The sequence below is a fragment of the Muntiacus reevesi genome, chromosome 4, assembly GCF_963930625.1.
Source record: "Muntiacus reevesi chromosome 4, mMunRee1.1, whole genome shotgun sequence".
Classification (NCBI taxonomy): Eukaryota; Metazoa; Chordata; class Mammalia; order Artiodactyla; family Cervidae; genus Muntiacus; species Muntiacus reevesi.
Window position 1 is genome coordinate 156,912,728 of NC_089252.1, and position 13,835 is coordinate 156,926,562.

General features: G+C 36.3%; 1 protein-coding gene across 4 annotated transcripts in view; it reads left to right on the plus strand.

Moving 5' to 3' along the window:
• The window catches only part of ABCD2 (ATP binding cassette subfamily D member 2), an 85,699-nt gene extending 73,867 nt beyond the window's left edge, over window positions 1-11,832 (plus strand). For 3 of the 4 annotated variants that reach the window (XM_065932172.1, XM_065932173.1, XM_065932175.1), the window contains 2 exons: window positions 1,879-2,004; window positions 11,613-11,832. In XM_065932172.1, coding sequence (XP_065788244.1) covers window positions 1,879-2,004; window positions 11,613-11,832 — 346 coding nt within the window. The remainder of the gene's footprint in view (window positions 1-1,878; window positions 2,005-11,612) is intronic. The other variant, XM_065932174.1, reaches the window with a different exon arrangement.
• Window positions 11,833-13,835: the final 2,003 nt, after the last annotated feature.

The window sequence follows — 13,835 nt, forward strand, 5'->3', positions numbered from 1 at the left end:
CTTCCATGTCTCAGCTGTTGTAAGTAGTGCTGCTCTGATCGCAGGAGTGCATGTATCTTTTCAAATCATAGCTTTATCTAGGTATATGCCCAGGATTGGGATTGCTGGATCATATGTTCTTCCCTGGTTGCTCAGACTGTAAAAAATCTGCCTGCAGTACAGGAGACCCAAGTTTGATCCCTGGGTCAGGAAGATCCCCTGGAGAAGGAAATGGCAACCAACTCCAGTATTCTTGCCTGGAGAATTCCATGGACAGAAGAGCCTGGCAGGCTGCAGTCCATGAAATCGCAAAGAATCAAAAATGACTGAGTGACTAACACACACACACAGAAACTTGAATTTTAGCTTTTTGAGTAATCTTAATACTGTTTTCCATAGTCACTGTACCAATTCACATTCCTACCAACAGTATAAGTAAGATGTTTGCACTTTTCTTCACACCCTCTCCAGCATTTATTATTCGAAGACTTTTTCATGATAGCTCTTCTGACTGATGTGAGTTGGTACCTCACTGCAGTTTTGACTTGCATTCCTCTAATAATTAGAGGTAATGAGCCTCTTTCCATGTACCTATTGGCCATGGGTATGTCTTGTTTGGAGAATTATCTATTTATGTCTTCTGCCCATTTTTTGGTTGGGTTATTTTTTGTTGTTGTTATTGAATCATAGGAGTTGTTTGTGTGTTTTAGAAATTAAGCCCTTGTTAGTCGTATCATTTACAGAGACTTTTCTGCCAGTTCATAGATTGTCTTTTAATTATACTTATGGTTTCCTTTGCCGTGCAAAGGCTTACAAGTTTGATTAGGTTTCATTTGTTTGTTTTTGCTTTTATTTCTATTGTTTAGGGAGACTGACTTCAGAAAACATTGATTTATGTCAGAGAATGTTTTGTCTGTGTTCTCTACTAGAAGTTTTATGGTGTCTTGTCTTGTATTTAACTCTTTAAGCCATTTTGAGTCTGTTTTTGCATGTGGTATGAGAATGTGTTCCAATTTCATTGATTTACATATGGCGGTCCAACTTCCCCAATTGCTGAAGAGACTATATTTTCCCCATTGTGTATTCTTGTCTCCTTTATCAAAGATTAATTACCCACAGATAAGTGAGTTTATTTCTGGGCTCTATTCTGTTCCATTGACAGAAAGAAGACAGAGAAGGGGCAAAATGATAAAGAGCTAGAGGGTGAAAATGAAAGGGAGAGAGTAAACGGAAGTGTACGGTGGCAAATGTCAGGTGCCTCTGATAGTAGACAGTCATTTCCAGAGGAAAAACTGAGCTAGTGACAAAAAGTGTTGAGTGCAATCAGAAAAATATATATAGATTTTTTTTCCAAAGAAAATAGTTGCAATGTCACCAGGTTAAATGCCTGCTCTAAATTTGTCAGAATAGCCCTACTTACTTTTGCAGTCTTGGATCAACAAAATTCTATCAATAGTGATTAGGTACTTACATTATTGATAAAATTATCTCTTAATAAATGTTTGCAAACAGAATTGTGACATGATTGATAATTAGCTACTATAATGTATTTTCCGTGTAATTAGATCCTCGTCACCAAGAATGAACTGTCTTTTGCAGCAAGGTCCTTTCAGTGACCTGTCTTCTTTCTTCTGCCTCACAGTCATGATTCACCAATCTGCAATAAAGCTTATTGATTTATGAGCAGATATAAAAAAATTCTATTTAAAATCTAAGAAGAATATGAAATTCTATTCCAAAGAAAGGGGAATGACGGCTTTTTTGCTTTATCATTTGTCATCTTAAACATGTCATTATTCTCTTTTCTCCTTTAAAGTTGTTAAATTGCAGTTCATATTGCCAAATAAAGATTTATAATTCAAAATGAAAATTATTCATTTATTTGTGCTTATTTTTAAGACCAAAATATGCATTGCTAGATGAATGCACCAGTGCTGTCAGCATTGATGTTGAAGGAAAGATATTTCAGGCTGCAAAAGGAGCTGGAATTTCCTTACTTTCTATAACACACAGGCCTTCACTTTGGTAAGTGTTTCCAATGCTCATTTATGATAAATGATTTTTCTTTTCATTTCTTAAAGAATGACTTTGCTAAACTTTTAACCATAGAGCATAATACATTTCAGTTATTTTCCACCTGCATTTTGGTTAAGGTTAAACTATGCCTAAGAGAGTGAAATCACTCTTAACCTAAAAGTTGAAGTTCCTGTACTTGATAACATATGACAGAAATTAGAGATATTTCCCATATGCTTTTCAAACTTGTATTTATTTGTTTTATTTTTGGCTGCACAAGGTCTTTGTTGTTGCACACGGGCTTTCCTTCGTTGCGGCAGGACCTGAGCAGGGGTTGCTCTCTAGCCGTGGTGTGCGGACTTCTCATTACCGTGGCTTCTGTTCTTGCAGAGCCTGGGCCCCAAGGTGTACAGGCTTCAGCAGCTGTGTGCGCCGGCTCTAGGGCACGCCCCAGTAGTCTGGCACACAGGTTTAATTGTCCCACAGCGTGTGAGATCTTTCTGGACCAGGAATTGGACCAGTGTGCCCTGCATTAGCAGGTGGATTCTTAACCACTAGACAGCCAAACAAGTCCCTTCATATGCTTTTGAGTAACTCTCTTTAGGCTTTAATTTTTCCAAAACTTTGACCTCCCAATGGGTGGGACCTTACCAACATTAAATTGAAAACTGTGTCAAGGGAAAAATTGTAGTGTGCAAACAAAGCTTTTTTTTTCTGCTTTGTTTTAAGAAAAAAATGAACAGACTTTTTTTTATAAATCATATTTCTTAAAACCTAGCGGAAGTTTCTATTTTTTAAAAAAAGATCACCATTTTTATCATCCCCTTATGTTTTTATTGACTCATCATCACCATAAGAGTCACTCATGCAGATCCAACACCTATTCTATTCCAAGCTTATTTTATTTAAGCCTAATAGCAACTTTATAGAGTATAGGTAGCCTAATTTTTCCCATTATACAGATGAAGAAACTGAGAGGTAGAAAATGAGGAACATAATTTTCTATGATCATATTCTCTGTACCCTCCTCTATTGCACTACTTATTGTAAGGAACTCAAAAGGTATCTCATGCATGATTCATAAAAAACTTTAATTCTCACTGCATTCTACTGTCCACATTTGCATTTCTGTTTCATCAATCAAAATCTTTTCCTTTGACACATTAGTAGGTATATAGTGGACTCTACACGCTATGGCTTCCTATTTCCCAAGGGGTGGGCACGATTCCTCCTCTCTCTCTGACTGGCGCCTTCTGTAGCATGTGGCTGATCACATTTGTGCCAAAGCTGTCATTATGTACATGACTCCAAGCCTAGACTAAATAGCAAGCTTTGAGTTAATACTTAAAGCATTTCCAGGCCTTTCCCTTATAGAGAATGTTTACATTAAGACTGTGAGTAAGTTGAGTGTTCAGATCAGATTTTAATTGTTCAAAATTCTTTGACTCTGAATTCTACTTTTGAGAGGATAGTCTATTTCACACTCTATTTAAACATTCAGATTTTTTATATTTTTCTTTCTCAAAGTTTATCTGAAAATAGAGAATTTCATGAAATGATGTTTTCTATAGAATTTTGTAGTTTGTCTCTCTGTTGTTAAAAATATTAATCAGCATCTGGAGTGGTAGGACCCTGGTTTGCCAGTCTCCCCAGAGGCAGTCTGGATCTAGTCCAGGACGAGTTAGAATCCATGTTGATAAGTGATATCTATGACGTTCTCTTGGAGAGAACCAACAGGAACTGATTTAAGACAATTATGACATATGCCTGTGGAGCCAGACTTGTAGAACTCTTGAGTCCTTTCTAACTCAGTCCTGGTGTTTTTCTAACCTCTATCGATGAGTTTATTATGCATTCTTGTCATTTAGTTCCTATTCAAGTAGCCTAAAGTGGTGTTGGAAGCATGTTTAGCTGTCTTTTTTTTTCCCTTCATTTTAGAACAAAGAGGTTTTTGTTGTTATTGTTTTTAAGACTTTTCTTTAAAAAAAAAAGTTTTAAGTTCATAGCAAAATTGAACATACAGAAATATGTCCATACTCTGTCCCTATACATGTATAGCCTCCTCAACGATCAACATCCCCCTCCAGAGTGGTATAATTGATACAATTGATGAGCCTATATTGACACATTCTTAGCATCCAAGGTCCATAATTTTTATCAGGATTCACTTACTGTTGTGCATTGTATAGGTTTAGACAGATTTATAATTACATGTGTCTACCATTATAGTCAAATACTACAGAGTCTGCACACTTTCAGGCTCAGTTCAGTTCATTTTCAGTTCAGTTCAGTTCAGTTCAGTCGCTCAGTCGTGTCCGACTCTTTGCAACCCCATGGATGCAGCTGCATGCCAGATTTCCCTGTCCATCATCAACTCCCGGAGCTTACTCAAACTCATGTCCATCAGGTCAGTGGTGCAATCCATCCATCTCATCCTCTGTCATCCCATTTTCCTCCTGCCTTCATTCTTTCCCAGCATCAGGGTCTTTTCCAATGAGTCAGTTGTTTGCATCAGGAGGCCAAAGTATTGGAGTTTCAGCTTCAGCATCAGTTCACTTCAGTTCAGTTTAGTTGCTCAGTCGTGTCTGACTCTGCGACCCCATGGACTATAGCACGCCAGGCCTCCCTGTCTATCACCAACTCCTGGAGTTTACTCAGACTCGTGTCCAATGAGTTGGTGATGCCATCCAACTGTCTCATTCTCTGTCGTCTCATTTTCCCACCTTCAATCTTTCCAAGCATCAGGGTCATTTTAAATGAGTCAGTTCTTTGCATCAGGCAGTCAAACTTTGGAATTTCAGCTTCAACATCAGTCCTTCCAATGAATATTCAGGACTGATTTCCTTTAGGATGGACTCGTTGGATCTGCTTGCAGCTCAAGGGACTCGCAAGAATCTTCTTCAACCCCACAGTTCAAAAGCATCAATTTTTCAATGTTGACCTTTCTTTATAGCCCAGCTCACATCTATACATGACTACTGGAAAAACCATAGCTTTGAATAGATGGACCTTTGTTGGCAAAGTAATGTCTCTGCTTTTTAATATGATGTCTAGGTTGTTCATAGCTTTGCTTCCAAAAAGCTAGCATCTTTTAATTTCATAGCTACAGTCACCATCTGCAGTGATTTTGGAGCTGAAAAGAATAAAGTCTCTCACTGTTTTCATTGTTTCCCACATCAGTTTGCCACGGATGGGTGGCACCAGATGCCATGATCTCCATTTCCTGAATGTTGAGTTTTAAGCCAGCTTTTTCACTCTCCTCATTTACTTTCACCAAGAGGCTCTTTAGTTTTTCTTCACATTCTACCATAAGGGGGCTATCATCTGCATATCTGAGGCTATTGATATTTCTCCCGGCAACTTTGATTACAGCTTGTGCTTCATCCAGCCAGTGTTTTGCATGATGTACTCTGCATATAAGTTAAATAAGCAGGGTGACAATATACAGCCTTGACATGCTCCTTTCCCGATTTGTAACCAGTCTATTGTTCCATGTCCAGTTCTAACTGTTGCCTCTTGACCTGAATACAGATTTCTCAGGAAGCAAGTCAGGTGGTCTGGTATTCCCATCTCTTGAAGAATTTCCCACAGTTTGTTGTGATCCACACAGTCAAAGGCTTTGGGTAGTCAATAAAGCAGAAGTAGGTGTTTTTCTGGAACTCTCTTGCTTTTTCTTTGATCTAACTGATGTTGGCAATTTGATATCTGGTCCCTCTGCCTTTTCTAAACCCAGCTTGAACATCTAGAAGTCACAGTTCATGTACTGTTGAAGCCTGACTTGGAGAATTTTGAGCATTATTTTGCTAGCATGTGAGATGAGTTCAGTTATGCTGTAGCTTGAGCATTCTTTGACATTGCCTTTCTTTGGGTTTGGGTTGAAAACTGACCTTTTCCAGTCCTGTGGCCATTGCTGAGTTTTCCAAATTTGCTATCATATTGAGTGTAGCACTTTCACAGCATCACCTTTTAGCATTTGAAATAGCTCATAGGGGACTGGAATGCAAAAGTAGGAAATCAAGAGATATTTGAGGTGGCAGTCCAGTTTGGCCTTGGAGTACACAATGAAGCAGGGCAAAGGCTAACGTACCAAGAGAATGCACTGGTCATAGCAAACACCCTTTTCCAACAACACAAGAGAAGACTCTACACATGGACATCACCAGATGGTCAATACCAAAATCAGATTGATTATATTCTTTTCAGGCAAAGATGGAGAAGTTCTATACAGTCAGCAAAAACAAGACCTGGAGCTGACTGTGGCTCACATCATGAACTTCTTATTGCCAAATTCAGACATAAATTGAAGAAAGTAGGGAAAACCACTAGACCAATCAGGTGTGACCTAAATCAAATCCCTTATGATTATACAGTGGAAGTGAGAAATAAATTCAAGGGATTAGATCTGATAGACAGAGTGCCTGAAGAACTATGGAGGTTCATGGTGTTGTACAGAAGGCAGGGATCAAGACCATCTCCAAGAACAAAGAATGCAAAAAGGCAAAATGGTTGTCAGAGGGGATCTCACAAATAGCTGAGAAAAGAAGAGAAGCTAAAGGCAAAGGCAAAAAGGAAAGTTATACCCATTTCATTGCAGAGTTCCAAAGAATAGCAAGGAGAGATAAGAAAGCCTCCCTCAGCAATCAATGCAAAGAAATAGAGGAAAACAACAGAATGGGAAAGACTAGAGATCTCTTCAAGAAAATTAGAGATACCAAGGGAACGTTTCATGCAAAGATGGGCACAATAAAGGACAGAAATGGTATGGCCTAACAGAAACAGAATATATTAAGAAGACATCGCAAGAATACACAGAAGAACTATACAGAAAGATCTTAATGACCCAGATAATCATGATGGTATGATCACTCACCTAGATCCAAACATCCTAGAATGTGAAGTCAGTGGGCCTTAGGAAGTATCACTACGAACAAAGCTAGTGGAGGTGATGGCATTCCAGTTGACTCTTTTAAGTCCTAAAAGATGTTGCTGTGAAAGTGCTGCACTCAATATGTCCTCAAATTTGGAAAATGCATCCTTATAGTATTATACAGAGTATTTGATTGCTCTAAAGATCCTCTGTGCTCTGCCATTTATCCCTCTCCTGAACCCATGGATCATGAGTTCCAATCCCACAACTTCATGACAAATAGAAGGGGGAAAAGTGGAAGCAGAACAGATTTTATTTTCTTGGGCTCCAAATCACTGCAGATGGTGACTGCCACCATGAAATTAAAAGACCTTTGCTCCTTGGAACAAAAGCTATTACAAACCTAGACAGTGTATTAAAAATTAGAGACATCACTTTGCCAACAAAGGTCCATCTAGTCAAAGCTCTGGTTTTTCCAGTGTCATGTATAGATGTGAGAGTTGGACCACAAAGAAGCTTGAGCACTGAAGAATTGATGCTTTGAATTGTGGTGCTGGAGAATTTTCTTGAGATCCTTTAGGCTGTAAAATGATCAAACCAGTCAATCCTGAAGGAAATCAACCCTGAATATTCATTGGAAAGACTGAAGCTGAAACTGAAATTCTAACATTTTGTTCACCTGATGTGAAGAACCAACTCATTAGAAAAGACCCTGATGCTGGGAAAGATTGAGGACAGGAGGAGAAGGGTACCACAAAGAATGAGATGGTTGGATAGCATCAGTGACTCAATGGTCATGGGTTTGAGCAAACTCTGGAGATAGTGTAGGACAGTGAAGCCTGGTGCACTGCAGTCCATGGGGTTGCAAAGAGTTGGACACAACTTAGAGACTGAACAACAATAACATCAACCCCAGAAACCACTCATCTTTATTGTGTCCACAGTTTTTCCTTTCCCAAAATATCATGTACCTGGAACCGTACAGTATGTAGCCTTTTCAGATTGATTTCTTTAACTTAGTGATAATCATTTGGTTCCTCCATGTCTTTTCACAGCTTGATACCTCATTTCTTTTTAGTGTTAAATAATATTTCATTGTTTCAATGTACACAGTTTATCCATTCACCTACTGAAGATAGGCTTGGTTGCCCCCAAGTATTAGCCATTATGAATAAAGATGTCATAAACATTCATATGCAGGTTTTTGTGTGGACATGCATTTTCTCAAGTCCTTTAAGTAAATATCAAGAAGTGAAGTTACTGGATTGTACTGGTAAGAGTATGTTTAGTTTCGTTAGAAACTACAAAACTATTCCAAAACAGCTATACCATTTTTCATTTCCAGTAGCAATGAAAGCCCCTGGAGAAGGAAATGGCAACCCACTCCAGTATTCCTGCCTGGAGAACCCCATGGACAAAGGAGCCTAGCAGGCTATAGTCTATGGGTTTGCAAGAGTTGGACACAGCTTAGCGACTAAACCACCAAAAAACAATGAAAGAGAGTTCCTGTTGGCCCACAGCTTTATCAGCTTTTGAAGATGTCAGTGTTCTGAATTTTCGCCGTTTCAAAAGATGTGTAGTAGACAAATTTTTAAATAAATAATAAAATCTTAAGTTCATACTTTCTAACCAAAAAACAAACAAACATGTTTTTCATTGTAGCTACCCATAGTGTACTTCCCTGTAAACTAAAATCATGTTAGTTCTGATTTATGAACTAGTTTAGTCATTTTAAGTTATAGAAATCTATCATTTCTGATTATCCTTTCGTCCTACATGAAATTCTTATTTTTCCTGAAAAGATTTCAGAAGAGGAAAAATATGTACTATATTTTCCTCCATACAACAAATGGGTAATTTGTTGATTGTAAAGAGTAAAATCAATACTATATCTGAAGACATCAAAAATTATAGAAGCTTATTAAATTATGTGATTCCTGAATAGAATTACAATTTTCTAATTACCACTATCCAGTGCTTTATCTTATTTGTACAGAAAGTCTGCAGATTATTTCCCGTAAGCCTCTGTTAAAATAGCTTTTTTTTAATTCCTCTGACTAAAATAAACCCTGAAACAGTTTTTAGCACATAATATAGAACATAGGTCATGAAACACCGATATAGTTTCTTCCCCCGTGTAGAAACCAAATAATGTTGTAGGACTGGAATGATGAGCCAAACCTTCAATCTACACTGAAAGTGGAAGTTGCTCAAGATCTGAGCTACTGCATTCTGAAATTGCTCCTGGTTGAAGATTCGCAATTAAGAAAGTGCAAGAGAAGTTGACAATGAAATAAACAAAATGATATTTTTTTCTATTAATTCTCTTTCCTGTATCACCATCCTTCTTTTGTTTTTCCATTACTTTTGTTTTTCCATTACTTTTGTTTTAGCTCTCATATTTTAATAGCAATGTTGTCATTTAAAAAAAATTTCCCTTGATGTAGGAACACATTGTTTTAAATTTAATTTTTGCAAGGTCCCACCTGTTGGGAGGTCAAATTTTTGGAAAAGTTGAAACCCTAAAGATAGTTACTGAAAAATATATGGAAAAGATTAATGTCTGTCATATGATATCAAACATATGAATGTCAGCCTTCAGCTTAAGAGTGATATTTGCCCTTTTAGACATAGTTTAATTTAGTTTAGTTTCCCCATCTTAATGGTAAAACCATCCAATCAAAATGTAATAAAACCCAAATTTCTATTAATTGATAAATAGACAAAATGTATAATACCATACAATGGAATATTATTCAGCCATAAAAATGAAGTACTAATACTACACTTAGATGAACTTTTAGATAAGAAGTCAGTAACAAAAAGCCATGTTTTGTATGAATCTGTATGTATGAAATATCCAGAACAGACAAATCTGCAGAGAGGAGCTTGGTAGTAGGCAGGGACTGGGCAGCAGAAGAAGTGGAGATGGATTGCTAATGGGTATGAGGTTTCTTTGGGAAATGAAGAAAATATTCTGGAATTGGATAGTGCCGACGGTTGCATGAGGTTGTGACTATACCAAAAATCACTGAGTTTTACATTCTGAAAGAATGAATTTATAATATATAAATCATATTGCAATTTTAGAAAGGAGGATAAAGTGACCTGATATATCCACACTGATCATAGCAACTAATAACAATGAGAACTTAAAAGAAATCAAGAAGTGAGAAAACCTGTAAGGTAAAGGCATAAAGACTGAGAACAAATAAGAACATGTGCCACTTCAGCTTAGTTACAAGATGCAGTGGCTCAGCCATGTGAGGCCAGATCTGCCAGGACTACCTCCTTTAAACATGCACCCCACACTTCCCAAAGATTGGTAACCTTAACTTTCACTTAGGAAAAGGTTGTTTACCTCCTGTCTCATCAGTAAAAATCATCTCTATACTTCTCTGAAATTCTTAGTTATGAACTTGAACCATGAGAAAAAGAGAGCAAATTATATGAAAACATAAAACTGGCTTTAGATGATTTCCATAAGTTCATTTTTAAAAAATCATTTTAAAACTTTGATTTTCGAGAAATTTTTCTTATGTTGACTAACTCATTTCCCAAAGGATAGTGTATTTCCTTTATTCTTCTTAGTTATTTTCTTAATAACCTTTAAAAATGTTACTTTCTTGCCTCTGCTTCCTGTTCTTATTCCCATTCTAGTTCAGTTCAGTTCAGTCACTCAGTCATGTCTGACTCTTTGTGACCTCATGGACTGCAGCACGCCAGGCTTCCCTGTCCATCACCAAGTCCCAGAGTTTACTTAAACTCATGTCCATCAAGTTGGTGATGTCATCCAATCATCTCATCCTCTGTTGTTCCCTCCTCCTCCCACCTTCAATCTTTCCCAGCATCAGGGTCTTTTCCAATGAGTCCGTTCTTCACATCAGGTGACCAAAGGATTGGAGTTTCAGCTTCAGTATCAGTTCTTCCAATGAATATTCAGGACTGATTTCCTTTAGGATGGACTGGTTTGATCTCCCTGCAGTCCAAGGGACTCTCAAGAGTCTTCTCCAACACCACAGTTCAAAAGCACCAATTCTTCTGCACTCAGCTTTCTTTATAGTCCAACTCTCTTTGTAGTCCAGCTCTCATATCCTTACATGACTTCTGGAAAAATCATAGCTTTGCCTAGATGGACCTTTGTCAGCAAAGTAATATCTGATTTTTTAATACACTGTGTAGATTGGTGATAACTTTTCTTCCAAGGAGCAAACATCTTTTAATATCATGGCTGCAGTCACCATCTGCAGTGATTTTGGCGCCCCCCAAAATAAAGTCTCACTGTTTCCATTGTTTCCCTGTCTATTTGCCATGTAGTGATTGGACTGGATACTGTGATCTTAGTTTTCTGAATGTCGAGTTTTAAGCCAACTTTTTTCACTCTCCTCTTTCACTTTCATCAAAATGCTCTTTAGTTCTTCTTCACTTTCTAAGTATTTTTATATTTATTCAGGAACTATACTAGGTTATGAATATAAATAATTGTAATAGTATGTCTTCCTTTGCAATTCACATATATTCAGAATATAAAATAAATTTAATAGAAACAATAGAATTTCCTAGAGACTAATGATTTTGGGAGTGAAAACAGTCACAATATTTTACCTCTTGAGGGATTCTTGAAAATCAAATGTAAAATAGACACCTTGCTTAAAATTTGCCTTTGAATATCAATTAGAATGATAAATCTATAAGTAAAATGACTTTTTGTAATTATTGCTAATAATATGATTTCATTTTGATTACGCAGGAAATACCACACTCATTTATTACAGTTTGATGGTGAAGGAGGTTGGCGCTTTGAACAACTGGATAGTGCTATTCGTTTAACACTAAGTGAAGAAAAACAAAAGCTAGAATCTCAGCTAGCCGGAATTCCCAAAATGCAGCAGAGACTCAATGAACTATGTAAAATTTTGGGAGAAGACTCAGTGCTGAAAACAATAAAAAATGAAGATGAAACATCCTAATTTATTCTGATATGTTTTAAATGTTAATTTTTAGTTAAAGGCTCAGAGACGTGGTTACAGTTCATGCATTGCATTAAGCTAAGCTCAGAGGGGAAAAAGGTCACAAGAAACGTTTTATAAGATTTTAGCATCAAGGAACTATATGAGCTGACTTTTCAGAAGAAAATAAACAAATGCATATGTAAGATTAGTCATTATGGCTTATACTAATTCCTAATGAAAGACTAATTCACATGTAAAACAGGATTTTCTAGGTGAGTTAGCAAATTTGCTCTGTGTATGTGATGTGTCTGAAATTCTTAACAAACATGAGACCTATCTTGAGGATGGACAACTTAAGAACAATATTTGGGTTGAAACCATGTGCATAAAATTAGAAGTTTGAGTGATATTTTTGTCCATTTATGTTTGTTAGATTTAACAGCTAAAATTTATGGTTCCTTTATTGATAGTGGTCAACTAAACCTGTGTACACAATAGTTTGATCGATAATTTCAACATGAAAAAATTCTTTTAATGACAGTGGTTGAAAGAAAGAAGCATGGCTATGCTTCTTTTATATGTAAAAAATATCCTGTTTTTAATTTTAAATTTTGAGCATCTCAATGTGGGCACATAACAAGTTCATTTTAATGAGAATCTTACGTATTTGTTAGTAAACTTTTTCATTTTAAAAAGAGAATTGCCAATATAGAAAAGGAGTATCCAAACAATGTTTGTCTTAGCCTATTACTTTACTTGAAAGGATTATTTATTGAAAATTCTGTCCAGAAATACTTAGCTTGTTTTTATGTTCAAAGGGTCCACCACATTTTAAAAATAGCAGTGCTATAAGAATAGAGAGATTTTCAAAATCAGAGTCATAATATACATAGAAATAGTACTTTATAATTTGCAATTTATAATAATATAATTTATAATCCTCATTTACATCATTTCATTTTAATCCTTATGGCAAACTTTTGAGGCAGATATTATTTTTCCTAGTTTGCTTTTGAGAAAATTGACACTCATATTTGCCCTAATCATGTAAATTTATTTAAGGGCAAATCCCAGGCTCAAATAAAGTTTTCCTGTTTCCCTGGTTCAGTGCTATTTTCACTACTATCCTTGAAATTCAACTGGGATGTAATAGCAATAAAAGATGGGATGTTGTAAAAAGAATAAAGTCAGTAATGCTAGTATTGTCATTATTTGATTATTGTCTGTAAAATATGGAAATTAAGTATAAAATGGAAAGGTCATTGGTCTATAGCTTAAAATGGGGCAGGGATGTCAGAAAAATCTTTCAACAACTATGCACTCTTACTCAATATTAATGTACCCCTACACACAGCAACCAAAAGGGGAACTGTTATGTCAATTTAATATTTTTTTAACATAATGAGGAAATAATCTGTATGGAATAGTCTTATGAGGTAAATCTTACATATTCAATTGCCTTTAAGTTAATATGAAAACCAGGACTACCATTTTAATCTCTACTGCCTGTGTGGCCATTGATAGGCCAGGAAAAATGGAAATACTCAGTTGTTAGTGATTTAGGATTTCATTTGCTTTCTTAGGCACAGCCATAATAGATGCTAAGTCAGTGACCCTCAGACTTTTTCAACTGGTGGAAGACCTGGATGTCATTCATGAAGCCTGGAATAGAGCGCCACAACATGTCACATTTTCAGTTCTTTGATGCTGACATTTTAAATGATCAATGTGTAACCACCTTACTTGAAAGAATGTAATATAAAAATCAAAACCAGTACATCTAAGTTTTTCTGTTAGTATCCTTAACTGCTCATTCATTCATTTGTCAGTGACTACTACTTCCTATTAGAAAAGTGAGGCAGGCATCAAAGGTTTTGTAAAATATGTATGGAGCTAAAACTTGAGAAATATTATTCATTTATCTAAATTATGTATTAGTAGTCATCCAGTTTATACCACTGTAGGGAAAAGTCTGGGATGGTTATCTGAAGTTAATTTTTAAAGGTAGAAGAAAATGAAAA